Here is a 20,564-nt window from a genome sequence, read left to right as displayed (position 1 = left end):
TATCTATGAGGGAAAAACGCTTCAATTTTAGCTAAGTTTTGATCGCTTAGAGGATTAGCTTATGTTTAGTTCAATGATTATCAATTCATTCCGTAATGTCAGCTTTTTCACTTGTCCTTATTTGTTTACCAGCAGAAAAACTAAGAGTAGGCGTAAACCCAAAAGTAAAACTGATGCTAACATAAAATTAATAGAAAACTCCTAATTTTTTATGCAAGTTTCTTACCTCAAGAACACTATGAAAATAAGAGGAATTAAGATAAGATTAATTAATCATTTAAGAGGAATGCTAACTTAAAACCAAGAGGAAATTTCACTAGGTACCAACAACAGAATTCTTGTTTCTTTTTTTAACTTTTAAATACATTTTCTGCGTATTTTCGAAAGACATTATATAATGCGAGGAATTTTTTAAATTTATTATTAAACATTGTTCCATAAAAATAAAATCTGTGCAAAAAACAAGGTTTTAGTATGTATATTTCGCTCTTTTGGAACAAAACCTCTAATAGGGTAGTTTCCTTCATCAAAGAAAACGAAAGGCATTGATGGCGATTCGTTACCCACCATTAGTGTATTCATAATACACAAATTATTTGGTTTTTGAAATACCGGTTTAGACGAATGGCAAGGGTCAAATTTTATCCTCATTTGAAAAAGGCCAGATTGGCGCCCATGCGATTCCACTCCACGTGACGTCACAGGGACCTAGTTTCTACACGAGAGGATAGGAGTTATGCATCGTCAGAGGCTACCAATGCATGCATGAGTCACAGAGCTCAGGGAAACATGTCTTAATAATCACCTATTAAAACTGGCTAAGGTCGGAAAGTTTTCTTTGCTTGATAAGGTATTAATAAACCTTTTTTAAGCCATGCGCTACCAGACAGGAAGGTACTCAGCTACCCGTTAGCATCCTGCGTCCTATCAGCGCTCAGAGCCTCGATCAAGGTCACCTACCAGGCGGGAGGGGGAACCAGAAATGCGTCGTACGGACTTTTTCCCTTCATCCCTACGTTTTCGCGCGCTTGAAATTTTTCACTTTTCATTTGATCGCGAAAAATAGATATCGTCATTTAAAAATCTAAAAGCGTGAAAAACGTACTCCAGGAGTAATAATCTTTCGATTTAGGCAATAAAAAAATAATAGGAAACCACCCTATTAGCATGGAGCTCAATGGTTCGACTTTCGTACATGCGTTCAGGAACGCATTGTGTGCAAAAGTCGGATACTGCGTGCATCAAGAAAAGGCATAGACTGTTTTTCTTAAAGTAAAATAACAAAAACCAGCTTAGCAAATGAATCATCTCATACCTCTTGGATGGATCTTTTTGAAGGCAATCCACGATCATACGACGGAAGGTCTTCCCGTACGCTTTGTACTGGTCCTTCTCTTCCGCGCCGGTGTCTAAAGTTGGAGGGTCATTTTGAAGTGTCAACATGAGCACCTTCATTGGGGGATATTTGTGGTATGGAGCTGTTCCAGTAGCCATTTCAATGGCAGTAATGCCAAATGACCAGATATCAGCCTTGAAGTCATACCCATGATCCTAGATAGTAACATGAAAATTGATCAAGGAATTAGAGCTGGTAATAAATATCAATAGCAATATCTCATTCAAATATGTACTTGGTATCAGGAGCACTAATAAGAGGTACCATATTTCTCCACATATAGTCCCCCTCTCAATGCAGTCCTCCCGCTTAATTTTGAGGCTTCAGTTTCGGGAAAAATTTAGAAAATGCTTATGAATAGAGTCCCCCCTTCACTTTTACCACGGGCATTTTTGAAAAAAAGGGGGGCTACATTCAGATAAATACGATAATCCTATGTCACATTAATTTTTATTTAATTTTAATTCGAACTTTAATTCGAAAGGTGATATAAAATACATAAAAGAGAACCAAGATTAATATTTTATAGCAGTGGTGAGAAATAAGTGATCATTCGTAAACATGGAGTAAATATAAGCACTTGTGCACAAACTTGATGACATTTTCCATTAATCACACTCGTTCAAAAGTAATATGGTTCATGAAAAATAATTTTAAAATACAATTCCAATTGCACAGGCAGAAGGTAAATAGTCCTTGACATAGCATGTCCTCAAAGTGAAATCTAATTTAAATATTTCAACAACAGGAGAGTCTCATGGGTACATTCAAAACTCGATCACAATAATGAATTTCACACTTTTTATATAAAATGAGTTTTGCATGATATGCTAAAAATGTTATTTTATGATTTAAAAAGAAAGCCACACTCCCCTGAATTTAGTAATATTACTTGGCACAAAATTAAAAAAATTGCTAGATACCATTTGATATATAGATTTGGTAAATCACCATTACAGTCAAGCAGGGGCGGATCCAGGATTTTTTCCTGGGAGGGGCACAAGCAAGGCCGTATCCAGGATTTTGTTCTGGGTGGGGCACAAGGATACCTCGTTATACAGAACGAATGCAACGATAATGGGACCGTATTAAAAATCTTGCATATTTTTGAGTGTCTGTGGGGGGCACGTGCCCCCGTGCCCCCCCCCCTGGATCCGCCTATGCAGTCAAGCACAAAAAATTTTGGGTAAACTTTAAATTGAATTTACAAGGTCACCTTTCGAAAAATGAAAAATCAATCAGCAGATCACTATTTTTTGGTGTCATGTGAAAAGCCAATGGAATATATCAGATTGTACATAAAGGACACAGCGTACAACCTAATAAAAATTACAGAAAAACTTTCTGGACATGACATAATTTTCAATGGACAAACCTAGGCACTTGTGAAGTGGTGGAGCAGATGCATTGCACTTGATGGGATTACACAATAGGCAATGGACTTCGCCATGCATGAACATAAAATATATAATAACTTTTTTTGTTCATTTGATCCACCCATTTGGACACAAAAAATAAAATGCATAAATTCACTGACCTGCTCCATGACTTCAGGAGCCATCCAGCAAGGGGTGCCAACAAAGGTATGCCTAACTTTTTGTCTAGAAAGATCTCTACCAGTAGCCAACCATGCACTGACACCAAAATCTGCAATCTGGACAGTTCCGTCTTCACCAAGGAGAATATTTCCTGCCTTGACGTCCCTGAAAATAGAAAAAATACATAAAAATAAGGGCGTAAAGGCATGCTATATTCTTTAACCATTTTCAATAAGGGCAATATAAAAAAGGGAGTTTTTCTAATGGAGTGGATTTTCACCACAGTTCTGCATTTGGTATACGCAGTCAGACCTTGCCTTTGAATAATGCTAGTCTGACTACCAAGATTGGAAATACCAAACAAAAGCCTCATACTTTGTTTGGGGTTGTCTGAATGCCTCACCCAAGATTTGCACCTCTTGATCAATAGCCAACCCCTCTACCCACTGGGCTAGTACCCAATTAACTGTATACAACTAATATTTAAGAATAGGAGATCTACAACAATCAGAGCCATATTAGGTAAAATTGATTGGAACTTATGAACCAGTGCTGTAGTTGGGAAAAAAAATTTAGGCGGTACTCACAAAAAATGGCCAACAGCTGAACGTGTTTTATACGTCTGTCTTAACATGTTTCATACATCTGGCTGCAATTGAAATGTCGAACTCCAACTCTTATATTAATTCCAAGTCGTGCCACAAGATATCTCTGAACAAGTAAATAATCATTTCTGATTTTTCTTTGTGAAATACATTGGACAATTTACAATAGGACTATTTTTTACAGATTTGAAAAGGTAGTTTAACCGGTACGCTTATAACGAGTTTGGATTTTAGGGCGTACGGCGTACCAGCCCAACTACAGCACTCTTATGAACACTTTATAAAATCCACTTCACTTACCTGTGTATCTGCCCATTGCTGTGAAAGTACTCTAGACCTTTGAGGACCTCCCTTAACACAGTGGCTATGGTTGCCTCGTCAAAAACACCATGCCGACAGTTGCTGGCCTTCATCTTGTGCTTGATGATATCTAATAAGGATCCACCTTCCAGCAACCGCAGTACCAACCATAGCTCTTCCCGGACGACAAAACTTGTATAATACGTTACAACGTTTTCATGATTACATGATGACATGGCCTGGATTTCTTTCTGTAAGAGATTTTCATCATCAAATATCACCATACATATTCCAGACATTCTCATGATTACATACATTAAAGGAAGTCCTCAGCCAATTCAACTTCATACTAGTTATGTAATCAATACAAAGAAGTATGTAAAAAGTAAATTAAAAAATCAAAGAATTTAGATACTAAAGTTAATTTATAGCATTACCGGTAATACAAAAAACGAATGAATAAATACGAAATTCTAAAATAAAAGCCCTTAAGGGAGGCTTGTGGGGCTCACTCTAATCTCCCACGTAGTGTGTCACAGGAATATTTATAGCGAAATGCATAGTTAAACAAACATAACCTAAGTAGTAGCTTACAGTGGGTCCTGGTAGGGCAAACATTAGTCTGCCTAAATCCTTACACACCCCTATTGAAAAAAAAATCTGAACATAAACATCATTTCGTGGCAAACAGGCAGTGCTGTTTCTAAGTGAGCACTGAGAAATATTAGATAAGTACCGTGCATGACAAATTGAATCAGCATCAATCATTTTCACACAAAGTAAAGCGATTAAGTTGTTGTAAAATTTAATGAAGGACTCCTTAAACAGCAACCCAGCCATAATTAAACCACTGCAATTATATTATTCACTGCTGAGCACGAGCTATAAAGCTCACATCTCATGGATGTCGAAATAATATCGTGAGATATGTCCGCTTTAGAAGAGACATATTCACGCAAGATAACAACATCGTTTGAAGTAAGTCTATCATTGTCAAAAAAATCACACCGATAAATAAAGTCAATCGATTCAATACGAGGCTTTCCTTGAAATTCACCATGCTACGATAAAAATGTTGCACTGTTACATTCAACATACTACTTCCACCGTGATCGCTGTAAATCCTTCGATTCTCCGTAAATATTTCATGAGCACTTACCCAGTAAAATGATTGATTCAAAGGAATCGCCTAGAAATCTGGCTACCTCGTTATTGAATCCCCAAAATATGTCGGTAGCTGGACTCACAATAAATAAAATCCATAGCACTCAATAGAAACATCGTTGATTTGTGACTTACCAATAACTCATCCATACTCGTATTCCACTTTTCTAAGTTTATCCTTTTGATGGCACATTTTTCTTGTCTGGGTTTACAATATGCACCGTGGACAACGGCTGTAGCACCAACTCCTGCAAAATAAGTCCAAAATATGAATAACCATTATAAAAATCTTCGATCGTACAGCAGTTGATGTAAAGAGAGCTGTATGAGGAAATGAGAAGGTACAACAAAAAACTACATAATAATGCAGTGATAAATGTATTTTTCATGATAGACGAATACGAACTCAGGGCCAAAATTCCACGAGCAAAAAAATTGAGCCTGCAGTGGAGCGAAACTCATATAGGTCCTGGGAAAGTGATTTCGGCCAAGTCAAATCAGTTGCCTTGGGGTACCCTAACACAACCGCAACAGAAAATCTATGTGATACACACATCTACGAACTCCTTCTCTCAGAAAGAACACAAAATTAAACCTTGCTCCACTAAAATTCAACGTGAAATACGTGCCGGCAAACCGGCATCAAGACACATCATTGAGATGCATCATACGGCATAAGTGTTCTCCACTTTCTCCTCGAGGGACATCCCGTAACTATTGATGGTAAGATAAAAGCTAATATCATTAATCATTAATTGATATCTAACTCACCAATAACTTCTTTCAACTCGTAACACTCTTTAGTGTTGGGCCAGCCCTGCACTGTTCCGCCTGCACCAGTTACCGCCATCTTGTGGGCAAGAATATTACCAATGCTCACTCTGGCGGATCGCGGGTAAGTTGAAAACGGGGGAGCTGGATCCGTGGAGGAAGTTTTTCTTCGAAATATCCCGGGCGACCCTGGGGGCAGAACCCCGGGAGAGATTTTCCTGCAATGAAATGAATATGATAAGTACAAACATGGGATGATATTGTAAATAGATAATGTTAGCAGCCCTTGTTATTATTGGAGCACGACGGTGATGCTGTTAATTCGCTAAGTAAATGTAGAGTAGATCTGGGGAAGACTCTAATCAGAGTCGGAATTTTTTTTATGAAAAAATCAAACGAAATTGGAAATAAATAACACTTTCATTCTTTAACGTTAAGCTAATGGTCACTGAATATTGTACCACGTTTTATTTTTTGTTAAAAACTATGCCACTCCCTGGAAATGTTAACTATTGTTCCTCGTTTATTATGGAAGCGTGTTGGAAAATCTGTCATGCCAACAGTATGAAAATATAAGAAAAAATATTTGAAAAACAATGCAAATAAATACATTAAATGATCATCGGATAAGTCTTCATCAAATTACATTCGTCCCTTATACTCCTCAACCTTGATATCAACTTTACGAAATACTATGCCGTAGATATAGGTCACATCAATAAAATACTATTCAAATCATGCACATCAGAGGATATTTATATAAAATCGCGTGTTTACGCTTCAGACAGGCATCAGACGGACGCTTCCACTCGGCGGACGGCAATCTATTACGTGAGTTTCGTATTCGCGTGTTGCTCGCGTCCCAATTCTTAGTACAGGCATTAGTGGCGAATATTCGTCATAGCCCACAGCATCCATTCAGCAAAATGGTGAAACAGGAGGCGAGATGATAAAAGGAATGACCGACGGAAAACAAACAGCTGCCAAAAAAATCAGCACACATGCTATTCCGCTCGCGATCTCACAGCCTCCCGGCCGGATAAATTATTATCGTATTCAAATATGTACCTGCTCCAACCCACCCAATCTCTTACTGAGGAGAAAACTCATGCAGTGCGAGTAACAGACGCACGTTTGTCGAGGAGAAAGAAAACACTGACGAGGAAAAAAAAATTATAATCAGTCACGTGCCATGGAGATCGCCTCTTTCAATGCCATGGTGATTTTTGTGGAACCTGTGCGCTTGGCACTCGGCGCTGTTCTTTTTTTTATCGGGGCAACCGACATTACAAACACAAGTTCACCTTACGTAACTGCGGAAGCAAGTTTGGAGCAGTATTATGTGCCGACACACATAAGCGAGGGAGAGTCTCCCTGTATACCCACACCGCTCCCCTAAAAACCCACTCATGTCATCCCACCAGTCTCCTTCCCCTATATTCCTCTCCTACGCCCCCCACCACGCCCCCTTCGGTCCTCCCGTCTCCCCCACCACTCGCACCGCCTGTCACTCTTCCCTCTACTCCCCTCTTTCCCCCCCTCTCCCTTCCTTTAACACCACCCCTCCCTTTCCCCACCATTTCCCTCCCACTTTTTCCCTCAACTTTTATTCCATCTTTTTCTCTTTTCCCTTGTCTCTCTCTCTCTCTCTCACTGTATCTCCTCTTCGCTGTGCTAGCCTCTGCCGCCCTCGGTTGAATGGTTTGACGTAAGCGACCTGCTGCTGTGGCTGCTCCACCACCTTGTCATCTCCTCGCTTTTTAGCGCCATGGAATTCCGCACAGCATGGAACCGGATAGTTGTGGAGTGTGGTCTCTAAACAGTGCCTACATGCCGGCTTAACTCATCCCGAGGGACCGGGTTCGTGCACCGTAGGAATCGCCACAGACATACGGAGGAATCACGATTCAGGGTTCCCACTATAACTAACTTATAAATTAAAGTTTTTTTTCAGGTTTTCACGGTCTAAATGTCGTCAAATTCACGGTTTGTAAATAAGCCATTCTAGGCAGAAATACTGATGACGTAACAATCACCGGCCGCACGTTAACAAATATTTTATCAAACGCAACAGACGCAGTGAATGCAAACGAAAGCATCTAATATGACGCTGAAAACATCTCTTAGGGCGTCACCCATCGTTAGCAATATTCAGGTCCGGCTGAAGGTTGTGAGTGGGAAAATGGAGGGAGCAGGGTGGTAGGGAAGTGAAGAAGTGTCTGATTTTTCGTCAGGGTTAATGAATGCTTTGTTTACCGGTCTTCCAATCACAGGCTCAAGATCAATGTGTCGTCATGGCACGCGGCCCAATAATTGCGCTTCCTATGTACTAGGCATGGGCGGTCCTTAAAAATGTACCGGTATTTTTGTGATGAGTATTAAAAAGCAATAATAGTACTCTCCCGGTAGTACCGGCGAAAAAATACCGGTATACCGGTACTTTCACAATTGATAAAATATATTAATAAGTTGAGATTTAACGCTTGTCTTACCCTAATTCTCCGGTATTTCGGCAAATTAGCGTAACATACAAAAAGAATACACTGAAAAAATTATTAACTGGATTTTTTTACGAAAATGTATCGGAAAAATACATGAAGGCTAGATTCTCTAATAGTGTGAAGGGTGATAGTGATGAAGTTTTATTTCTTAGAAATGGCCTATTTCGCTTGATATATTATCAAAACTCAATTGTTTAAGTAGCTGGGTAGGCAGTTGATTGATAACACATAAGATGGCAGAGCCGTCGAAGTACCGGTATTTCTAGTACCGATACTCCGGTAGTACCGCCAAAAAAATACTGACCGGTACTACCGAAGTAGAAAAAAATAGTACTCAGTACTACAGAATACCGGTATTTTTTGCCCATGCCTACTATGTACGTGTGGTGATAAATGCGTGGACAGTGCCTGCGCGTGACTGACCTTAAAAACATGATCGACGTATCGATTTTTCCTTTGATCTGTCAATAGGGTAGTTTCCTTCATCAAAGAAAACGAAAGGCATTGATTGCGTTTCGTTACCCACCATTAGCGTATACCTATTAAAACTGCCTATGGTCGGAAAGTTTCGTTCTTTTGATAAGGTATAAATAATCCTTATTTAAGCCAAGCGCTATCTGCTAGCAGGGTACTCTGCTACCTGCTAGCAGCCTGCATTGTAGCAGCGGCGTTCATAGCCTCGCTCCAATGGGCCTCACACGGCGGAAGCCGGAACCAGAATGACGTCACACGGGCTTTTCCCATCATAATAAACAAATGATTTGGTTTTAGAAATCCCAGTTTAGACGAATGGCAATGGTCAATTTTAACCGCATTTGAAAAACGTCAGATTGGCGCCCAAGCGATGCTAGTCCACGTGAAGTCACAGGGGCCCAAATGTTATACGAGTAGTCAGGAGTTTTACATCGTCTGAGATTATCAATGCGTGCATGTGGCACAGAGCTCAGGGAAAAATTTCTTAACAATCACCTATTAAAATTGCCTATGGTCGGAAGGTTTCCTTCGTTTGATAGGGTCTTAATAATCCTTATTTAAGCCAAGCGCTACCTGCTATCAGGGTACTATGCATCCTGCTGTCCCCTCATCCTCCCTCTTAGTTACGCCACTGGTTCGAACGATCACTCTTCTGGTTCCTGAAAATCTTTCGCTGGAGCTACGGAAAACATGATCGTTTGATTCAGCTTTTGAGATATGACGAGAAAACTAGAGTATAGTGAAATGCACGCTAATTCCTGTGCTGGGTATCTATCTACCATTCGTTTTACATTGGGTGCTATGTAATGAGAAGATAACTTGAAGAACAGCACTCTGTCCGTAAATAGGGACGGGATTGTGGTAACCTTCAGGGCGCAGCTAGGAATTAACTCTAGGGGGGGTTTACGCGCAACTAATACTGAGGGTACTTGGGGGTATGGAATACCCGCTAAGGGCGGTACGGGGAGGTACCTACGAGGGCGCGGGAGGTACGGGGGCCCTCCCCCAGAAAATTTGTAAGATAAATGATTCAAAATTGTGAGTTTTACGGCTGGTTGAATAGGGTGGTTTCCTATTATTTTTTTATTGCCTAAATCAAAAGATTATTACTCCCGGAGTACGTATTTCACGCTATTAGATTTTGAAATGACCATATCTATTTTTCGCGATTAAACGAAAAGTGAAAAATTTCAAGCGCGCGAAAACGCGACGGCTAAGTAGGAATGATGGGAAAAGTCCGTGTGACGTCTTTCTGGTTCCCGCTGTCGCAAAGTGAGGTGACCTTGGAGCGAGGATGTGTGCGCTGTTACGATGCAGGCTGCTAGCAGGTAGCGCTTGGCTTAAATAGAGATTATTAATACCCTATCAAACGAAGGAAACTTTCCGACCATAGGTAATTTTAATACGTGATTATTAACAGATGTTTCCCTGAGCTCTGTGCCTCTGCCAAAAATTTATTTCTAAACAATTGATGTCTTCTTCGATGAAGACTGAACTCGGGTGGAATTTATTACGACGACGACGAGAATAAAGAATCCGTCCAAATTTACCACTTCTGTTAGTAAAAGCGCTAATTCAACAAAATATTGGCAATATATCTCATCTTAGATCCCAGAATGATCTATAGGAACTACAATTAGCGCAAATAACTCCGTTAACCCGAGCAGGGCCTAGGAGTTTTATCAGGGGAGCAAATATCACATTACCGCCCCCTCTCCTGATCCCCCTCGCTACCCTTCACCCCCGTCTTCTTCCACCACTAAAATATAATACATCCGTAAGCTGTTTTTTTGAGATGCAGTAGTTGAAATTACACATTTCATGTTTCCTATTAAGAAGTCTTATTTACATTATTGTTTAATAATTTATTAATAAATAATAATTATTAAGTAATTTAATTAGAACAGTTTTATTACTTATTAAAATAAACTATTCATATTTTGCTGCCCCTTGAAATCTGCCACCCGGGGCACGTGCACCCTCTGCCCCGCCCTAATTCCTGGCCTGAAACCTAGCAAAAATGATAGATTTGGAAAGAATAGACAGGAGTGCCAATTCTTCTGGCTTGTGTCCTAACTCGCTAGTATCGAGAAGGAAAAAATATCGACCTCATGGCTGCGAGGAGTATTAAGTACCTACCCCAATTTCGATAGCTCCACTGCAGTGCCAAGACCTGCTCTCCTGTATATCACGTAGCCTTCCCTCAGCAACGGATACAGAAAAAACTCAAGGGGGGGTGGGCGCAAAAATATTTTGAGCTACCTATGCTTTTAACGTAGTGAAAAATAATCAAGTTACTTGCAAACTTTATGACAATTTTATTTAAACTGATTATAGGGATATACAAGACAATGCTGTCTTATGACATAGAAAAAGTTACAATAGGATGGTTTCCTAATATTTTTTAATGCCTAAATCGAAAGATTATTACTCCTGGAGTACGAATTTCATGCTTTTAGATTTTTAGATGAAGATATCTATTTTTCGCGATTAAATGAAAAGTGAATCTGGTTCCGGATGCCACCGTGTGAAGTCACCTTGGTGCGAGGCTATGAGCGCCAATACGATGCAGGCTGCTAGCAGGTAGCAGAGTACCCTGCTAGCAGGTAGCGCTTGGCTTAAATAAGGATTATTAATACCCTATCAAACGAAGGAAACTTTCCGACCAAAGGCAATTTTAATAGGTGATTATTAAGTAATGTTTCCCTGAGCTCTGTGCGTCATGCATGTATTGGTAATCTCAGACGATGTAAAACTCCTATCTACTCGTATAGAAACTAGGTCTCTGTGACGTCACGTGGAGTGGCATCGAATGGGCGCCAATGTGGCCTTTTTCAAATGAGGTTAAAATTGACCATTAATATTCGTCTAAACTGGGATTTCTATTACAAAATAATTTGTATATCATGAATACACTAATGGTGGGTAACGAATCGCAATCAATGCCTTTCGTTTTCTTTGATGAAGGAAACTACCCTATTGTGGTTCTGAAATGTTCGGCAATTCGGATAGCCACACAAGATGGGGATGCGCCCCCCATATATCCGCCACCCCCTTCCCTATTCATATTTTTTTCTCATTGAGGTGATTAACAAATACACAGAAACATAAACCCCCAATACAATCCCTCTTACGAGTCCTATCGGGAAATTCCAGGGTTTATAATCGATATACACGAGTTAATCACCTATATTTACCACTAAACTTTCTCTTTGATCGATAGTCAGTGCGTGATTGGTGGTACACTAATACTACAGCAGCCGAATTTCAATGAATTTAAGTGTAAACACACAAAATTAATTTATAATCGGATATTTATGACTTAAGTGATCTTGGAGAATTTAGAGACGAATATTTTTAAAGCAAAGATTATTATTATTCCACGCAATGTATCTGACAAGTCATTGAAAAAAAAAAACAATCTATTATCTCAAGTAAACTTCGAGTAATAAATTATAGACTACACTCGCAGCATCGTTGGGATTTATTGAATACTTGTTTAAACTTTGTTGTTGGCTTCATATAGTGAACCCAACACCATAAATTTCGCATGTTTTTCGGAAAAAAGGATATTAATCTGTATGATATGTAAGTTAACGAGCTACTTGCCATTAGAAGTTGAGATTAACGTCCGACAATACACTTGCAGACTTTTTCAATAACAAAAAGACACTCGTCAAACCATATCAAAATCAATTCAGCGGTTGAGTTTGCGCAGTAGAGGAAACACAAAAATACTCTCAGACACTATTATTATTGTACGCGTAATTTTGGGCCGAAGTGTATTATTTTCGCTATGTGGTGGTCTTCGAAATATATCCCCATGCATTTCACACGAGTGTTGAAAGAAACATACCAATTAGGATGATATCCATCCTAAAGGGCCCCTTGCAGCAAAGTAAAATGTCGGATAAGCTAATTAAAATAAATTTCCGGCCATATGCTTTTAACCCAAGACATTCAAAACACAAAAAGAATCGGCTGGTAATTTTCCAAAGGAAATCCGTGCACTTAATGAGTTGCTTCGATAGAAATAACAAACACATGTCCGAAGATAGTGAAAAAACACTCCTATCGGAAGATATATAAAAATGAATCTTATCTATTACCTGAGATGAATTATGAAATATTTTTGGTCTTATAAATAAAGAGAACATTACTAAACAAATGAGGATTGGATGACTTTCACGACCATTCATCATCATTGACATAGTGGCGCAAAAGTTAAGGTCGTTGGGATATCGGGGCATTTAGAAATTATGACTGAATTAGGATGGCCAAAAATATACAGCCAAGGAAGGCGGATGAGAGGAAGACCACTAAAGTACAGCAGCATAATGCAGATAATGATCCTGCCCAGTAGCTATAAGAATAAAAAGAGGAAGTGGCCATGTAGAGAATCACGGCCACTAGTCAATATTTACGCCGGAAAGGACAAGTCTCTACAAGGGCAACAACACCAAGGAATAATGCATTGAAATGAAATGGAATAAAATATAATGCGGAGTAGATTACCTTAGAATTATTGCGGAGATGATCGTTCTACCACATCCTTTCATTGATTCATTCCACACGCTATGCTAATGGGACGCAGAGCCAACGAGTTTTTGACCCAGAATTCATTTCGGTAGAAGGCGTCAGATCTCATTAACGAGTCCCTATCGTCGGATGACTAAGTCGAGAGGCGGCATTGTACCGAATGATAGGGTGTCGGATTTGGAAAACAAAAAAAAATTAAAAAGATCTCATTAACTTCCAATCTCAACGACATGGACGGATTGATCGCTATAGATGTTCTGTGAGATTTATTGAGGCTATTCTTTTTCGAGATGAATCGGTCATTTTCCCTCTTCTCTAATATTTAAGCATTCCGTGTCTTTTACGTCGAGCGAGATTCAGCATTATTTGCGGCCCTGTATCCATCACGTCATCCTTTGCCATCCTTAATAGACCGAAAGAATACCTGCAGGATGAAATGAACTAGACGCCTGAGGCCTTGACGATGCATAAAATTAATAAATCATTTTACTTTTGAAATGACTGAAATTTGGGCTATTTTAAGAGGGGATTTCAATAAGCAATGTAACGCATTTTTTTTCTAAAACTGGGGTTGTTTTATCCAGTATTCAAATTCACCATGATATTCCCCAATCTTTTAGCTACATTATTTTTCGACGTAATATCCATTCAATGCGACAGCTTTACGCCTCCTTCAAGGGAAGGCCTGTATGGTTTTAAACAGAGAAATTTAAAATGTCATTCTTCCCTCGTACTATTAAGGATAGCAACGTTGCGTCAATTGATAGGCTTAATGGCGTCGCTCGCTAGGATCACTCATTGCATGTTTTTTCATAGTTCTAACCTTGCATGTATTTGCTCTAGGAATTACTAACCATTAGCAATTTTTTTATGAATAAGCATGTATATTTTGCTAGTGTGCGTAATATTTCTATAACCGTGCGGCGTGCATGTGGCGGTCCTCTTGCATGCCGCATGTTGGTGATTTGTCACCCCCTACCAAACACCCTAGAGGTGGCTCGCTGGGTATTATGTAGATGTAGATGGTTGCACGGTACCATTTCAGCGGCAGATGTCGGAGCCAACGTCGTACTGCATCCCCGTAGCGGCGATGATGAAAAACGCGGTTTCCAACGACTCACAGTGCTTTTGTTTACTGCCTGATCACTATAAGGCGCTACCAGGGGCGGATACAGAAAACACTCAAGGGGGGGGGCGCAAAAGATATATTGAGTTGCCTTTACTTTTTATCGCGATATCGCAATAAAAAATAATCAAGTCACGGGCAGAGTAAAATAAAATTTTAATTAATGTAATTATACACATATATAAGACAATGCCATCTTATGATATAAAAAAAGTCACAATCGTGGTTCTGCCATGTTTGCCAATACGGCCGGACCCGCAAGGGAGGGGCGCGCGCCCCCCGCGCCCCCCATCTGTATCCGCCACTGGGCGCTACACACGTTCCGACCAAACCAACCAACTGTCGGGACCAACTACTTTGGCACCGACGGCTGGAAGGTGTGTATGCCTGTCGCCCGACGCTTGTCAGACCATTCAACCGCCGACCGCCCTACCCTGATTTCTGTGGCGTCGAAACGTCTGTACCGTTATCGACTATTTTTGCAATCAATTTGAGGTTTGATCTTGCCGAGCAACTCCATGAAACACACTTCGCCCATCCTCCAAGAATTTCGGAAATCATTTCCATCCAATTCTCGAAGTAAATCAATGTGGGTGAAACTTAAAACAGCCAACAAATTCTAATTAAAGCCCATGTTAAGGCTAAATATTTCTCATGAGCGGAAAATGTTCACTCCAGATATCTAAGTTCTTCATATATAGATCCGAACATGGGTTTAGAGACCAAGCGTTTTGCGTATAGGTATACATTTGTGCATGAGAACTTTCCCCTATGGTAATCACACCAAAATCTGAAGCGTAAAAATGTTCCCAAAATTCAAAGATAAATTTTATGAATTCATCCTGTAATTTTAATCCATATTCACTTAACATTTTTGCTCGTGACAAGCCTTATTGCAATGAAAACGTATTTAACGTTCAATTTCAGAATTGCGGTGTTTTCAACTTTGTAACTGCTCATATGCTGCAATCAACACTTTTCATGAATACCATAATCAGAAGTCAACAATACGAAGATTGGTTCAAGGCAGCTTTCCAGTCCGCTCTCCCGCCTGCTAACCTTTTCATATTTAAGTATATCAATATCAACCACAGAATTATATTTCTTCCCAGTTGTTCGGAGATATTTGTTCCCAGGGTAATATAAAAAAGTATTTTGATTTTACAGTGGTGCAAATGACCGTAGTTGTCGAGGCACCCTTAAAACAAAAATACTTCTATAAAAAGTATTTCCATTTCTATATCTCGCCAGAAACTTTAACATTCTGGCTAGACAGTACCATTGCGTTGGCACAGGTGACACAGATGCAATCTAGAAACGATCGAGTGAGATACTTCTGATTCCTCAGTTGTTTGGAGATATTTATTTCCATGGTAACATAAAAAGTATTTCCATTTCTATATTTCGCCAATTCTGGCTAGGCAGTACCATTGCGATGGCACAGGTAACACAGATGGAATCTAGAGACGATCGAGTGATATACCTCCAATTCCGCAGTTACTTGGAGATATTTGTAGGGTCCAGGGTATCATGCATTTCTATTTCTATATCTCTCCGTAAATTTGAACATTCTGGCTACACAGTACAAATGTTTCGTCACAGGCGACACCGATGCAATCTAGAAACAATCGAGAAAATCGAGTGGGAGTCAAAACAAAGAAATCTTTGAATGCTTGGCCAACTATAATCTCAAGAAGGCCACGGAGAGAAAGTGGAGGCGGATGAGGAGCAGACTTATTTCCGATTGAGCGTGCGGGGTTGGTGAATAGTCATTGAAATCGGTCCAAATCGCTTGCCCTCAAAGACTCTTGAAGTCTCGTTATGGATTGGGGAGGCACGAATTTGATTTCAGAAAGAGAAACCTACACGTGTCCCTCTTACAATTGAAATGGACGAAAAGGTGCACACTTAGGTCATCTACATCTACATACTATACCACAAGCCGCTAAAAAAGGCGTGTGGCGGGAGGGGGAAAGTATGAACACCAGCCGTTTACGTATAAAAAGCAAATGCTCAAACGAAATTACGACTAACATTTATTAAAGTCCTTAATGATTCGGGAGAAAAACGAATTCCCATATCTCTCCGTTCATCAAAATATCTCTCTTAATTTATCGTTTCTGTAGGACCTGGAAATGTAGTGGGGCTTTAATGTGATGCTTTCCGTGTCGGTCTTAAAGGTATCTGTTCTGAATTGCTCAACCAATCTAAGCCTACGAGTCTCTAGCACCTCCCAGTTGTGAGCAACAAAAATTACTCGAATGAAAATTTATTCCCAATGGCAGTAATCTATAGTGGGAGAATTAAGGAAATTAAGGCGTAGGAAGTGCTTGGAAAGGAGGTAGCCAAACAGTATGTATGTAAATGTCAAAATGCATAAAATAAGATGAAAAAAAAAGGAAAACCACAAAAGGAGATTTAACAGGATTTACTGTAAAGCAGTGACATCACTCTTACCAAATTCAAAAAGGAACTAAAAAAAAAAACGAAATAAAAGTAGTCCCTCCACTTGACCGCAAAAGAGCACGTCCTTGAGCAATACAATGTATTCAACCACTGCACATCATAGAAATTTATGCATTAACGAATAACAGCAACAATTGATGAAAAATTTCAACTCATCCGTGACACTTTCCCACGACTAGTGAACCACATCTGAATTATACGAGTCACGAGTGAGCATAAAATAATGAGCAATTTTTCTTGATTCGTGTGAAACCTATCTACATAACTAAGGAATGCTGTTTGCCTCGTAGAATGCTGACCTGCGACATACTAAAGACAACATCGACCTGACGTGGGCAATAGGGCGGATCGCAAAAATCGATTTTTTTCAAATCCATCTGGCCCAATGAAAAAAAGTTGTGGGACCGATCAAAAATAAGGCCTGAAAAATTTGAGACCTCTACGTGAACCCCTGACCCTCGCTCAAATGCGATTTAGGGGGGGAAGGTCAAAATTCGAAAAATATAAAATTTTATGATCATTTCCTATAGATTTTGCCGAGTTACTGCCCTTTAGAGCAAAAATTTCGTGCATTTTGACGTATCTGCCACCGTTTAGCCACAAAATGCCTAATTTGAGTCCGCGCCCGCGAAGAAAATATTACAACGCCCGCGCAGCGTCGCGGATACAAGAGCTGCTAGCCGATCCCGTCCCCTCCCCGCTCGCTTCTCCCCCTCCCATGCCTCGAATGCAGCAAAATTCATCTCGCGTGTGCTGCTAGGAGGGCGTTTATCTTTGATAATATAAATCGGAAGATGGTAGAAGGTAAAAAACGGTGCGTAGTGAGACGACTTGTCCCTTATTTGGAGCCTCGTCGGCGTTAAACAAATCGATGTTACCAACTTATAGAGAAGTGATGAAATATTTTTAGATCTGCGAACGCAGGAAAGGAGCCTGCGGTCTACGAAGCGGCCTCTCGAGTGGCTATAAAGGTGTGCGAACTATGGTGACGCGCTTCTCTTCCATTGTGAATGTGACTAAATGGATTTAGCGGTACCACAGGAAGTACTATAACTTACGGAAAATTAGAATAGACAAAAAGTAGGGTTTTATTGAAGTATAAAGCTCAAACAATTTTAAAGGAACATGTTTAATTATGCGATATTTTTGCGTGTAAGTGCAAGGAGGAGCATAAGTTTCCCCCAATGAAGAAGTAGTTTGAAAGACAAGCTGACGAAAAGAAAGATGATAGCTGCTGGATTGTATCCTAAAGAAACTCGACAACTGAGGAAAAAAGGGAATACTCGGTGATCGATGAGTCAACATCGTCAATTCTTGTACGGGAAAATAGTATCAAAACTTTTCTTCATCAATTCATTCGAAGAAAATGAAATTAGCCGATTTGTATCTCTACTTTCCTCATAAAATAAACATTAAGGACTATAAACTCAAATTGGAACTTCTTCGGGGAAAATGCGTCTGCCAACTGTGATAGAGGTATATGCAAGAACCAAACAACAGCAATGATCGTTCCTGCAACTTTAGCCGACGCAAAAGTCATAACTTAGTAAGATACATCAAAGCTAGTGTACCAGAATCACTTACGTACACAGAAAAAGATGCTACATACTGACAAATCGCTGTCGAGTTTACAAAATTATCCGAATATTAAGAAAATGTTCATCAGATTTAATACAAGCCTATGCTCATCTTCACCAGTGGAAAGACTTATTTTCACTTGCTGGGTTTATCCATTTCCCTGTGAGGGGAGCTCTGTCAGACAAACTTTTTGAAAAACTTGTATTCCTCAAGGGGAATAATTCATTCATAGAGAGCAACATTTGATAATTTTTATTTTGAAAAATCTCAAATGTATATGTGTATGTTAGAATTTTTATGTTTATTTATGTGTTAGAACTTTTTAAAAGATGTCTTAGTTTCCTTACAAGTGTATTTTGTAAAAAGTATTTAAAATACTATTTTGTATTTTGTTATTCAAATACCGAAGTCCAAAGTATTTGGTATTTTGCATTTCAAATACATTTTGTGCAGTATTTTGTATTTCAAATACTCCTCGGCCTGTATTTTGCCCAGCCCTGCCTACTGTGGATAAGAAAAGAGAGATTTCATCAAAGGGCTCCATTTTATTGGAACGAAAGACTATACTCTTGTCTGATGAAAAAAGGCAAGAGGACTTATCAATACAAGTTTAGAGGGGAATGTGTGGTGTTAATTGAAGAAACAGGGTCCCACTTTTGGAGGTTTGCTTCGCCCGTCAGAGGATTAGCAAAAGTTATAAAATTATTATTATGCGATTATCGATTCCTTTCGGAGTGAAAAGTAGATACACAAAATTAAAAAAGGAGGCATCATCCCTTTGCTATAAGCATAATTCCAACATCCCTTAAAGAGTAAACTCAACTCGGGATTCACACCGGGTTAATTTTTCCATAATGGCCAACATTTCAATCTCCGACTCGGGGCTCATCATAAGAGATAAATTTTGTTGAATCCCGAAAAGAGTTAACCCACATCATTCGTCGGGAAAGCATTAAATCCGTGTTTCATCCCTTACTGTGGTCTATTTGCTAATTGCACTATGCTGACTTGGATTTGCGACATAAACATTGGGAGGGTAATCTTGGGACCCAATTTGCGTTGCTGCAAGGATGCGTTTGGCTACAAATCCGAGATTTTTTTAATTGCTGGGTTTTAATATCGACGTAAAGGACTACACGCTGATGATATATTGGAGAGAGACTCCGGTTCCTTCGGCTATATCTGAGATTAGCGCTGTGGAAATGAAAAATCTATTAGTGAACGTTCAAATTTGAAGTTAAATATTCTTTTTATTATACATGCGGACGAGATATTCGTGAAAGAATTCACCAAAACTTTGTTGACAGCAGCGAAAGACGAGGAATGACACTGATATAAGAAATATAGAGTGGAAAGAAGATAATTGAGTAATTCTTTCGTGATTGTTCCTCACCGGACGATGCTGAAACATCAAATATTAGTAAGACCAACGAAGAAAGACGCCTTTGGTGTGAATTTTGGTGCATTTTGGGCGTGGAAGAGGCGAGCGGGGAGGGGACGCGAGCGGCCTTCACCCAAAATCCATTTAGACACAGCTGTCTGACAATACCGGAATAGAAGTGTATATCCTAAGTTCGCACACCTTTATAGCCACTCGAGAGGCCGCTTCGTAGACCGCAGGCTCCTTTCCTGCGTTCGCAGATCTAAAAATATTTCATCACTTCTCTATAAGTTGGTAACATCGATTTGTTTAACGCCGACGAGGCTCCAAATAAGGGACAAGTCGTCTCACTACGCACCGTTTTTTACCTTCTACCATCTTCCGATTTATATTATCAAAGATAAACGCCCTCCTAGCAGCACACGCGAGATGAATTTTGCTGCATTCGAGGCATGGGAGGGGGAGAAGCGAGCGGGGAGGGGACGGGATCGGCTAGCAGCTCTTGTATCCGCGACGCTGCGCGGGCGTTGTAATATTTTCTTCGCGGGCGCGGACTCAAATTAGGCATTTTGTGGCTAAACGGTGGCAGATACGTCAAAATGCACGAAATTTTTGCTCTAAAGGGCAGTAACTCGGCAAAATCTATAGGAAATGATCATAAAATTTTATATTTTTCGAATTTTGACCTTCCCCCCCTAAATCGCATTTGAGCGAGGGTCAGGGGT

General features: G+C 39.8%; 1 protein-coding gene across 4 annotated transcripts in view; it reads right to left on the bottom strand.

The window, feature by feature from the left end:
* Window positions 1–20,564, bottom strand: part of LOC124164563 (serine/threonine-protein kinase OSR1) — a 234,139-nt gene that overhangs the window by 21,767 nt on the left and 191,808 nt on the right. For all 4 annotated transcript variants that reach the window (XM_046541934.1, XM_046541933.1, XM_046541936.1 and 1 more), the window contains 5 exons: window positions 5,775–5,992; window positions 5,139–5,251; window positions 3,840–4,090; window positions 2,934–3,099; window positions 1,316–1,551 (listed from right to left, as the gene is read on the bottom strand). In XM_046541934.1, the coding sequence (XP_046397890.1) occupies window positions 1,316–1,551; window positions 2,934–3,099; window positions 3,840–4,090; window positions 5,139–5,251; window positions 5,775–5,992 (984 nt within the window). The remainder of the gene's footprint in view (window positions 1–1,315; window positions 1,552–2,933; window positions 3,100–3,839; window positions 4,091–5,138; window positions 5,252–5,774; window positions 5,993–20,564) is intronic.

This window comes from Ischnura elegans, chromosome 8, assembly GCF_921293095.1.
Source record: "Ischnura elegans chromosome 8, ioIscEleg1.1, whole genome shotgun sequence".
Taxonomy (NCBI): domain Eukaryota; kingdom Metazoa; phylum Arthropoda; class Insecta; order Odonata; family Coenagrionidae; genus Ischnura; species Ischnura elegans.
This window is presented reverse-complemented; position numbering and strand designations above follow the sequence as displayed.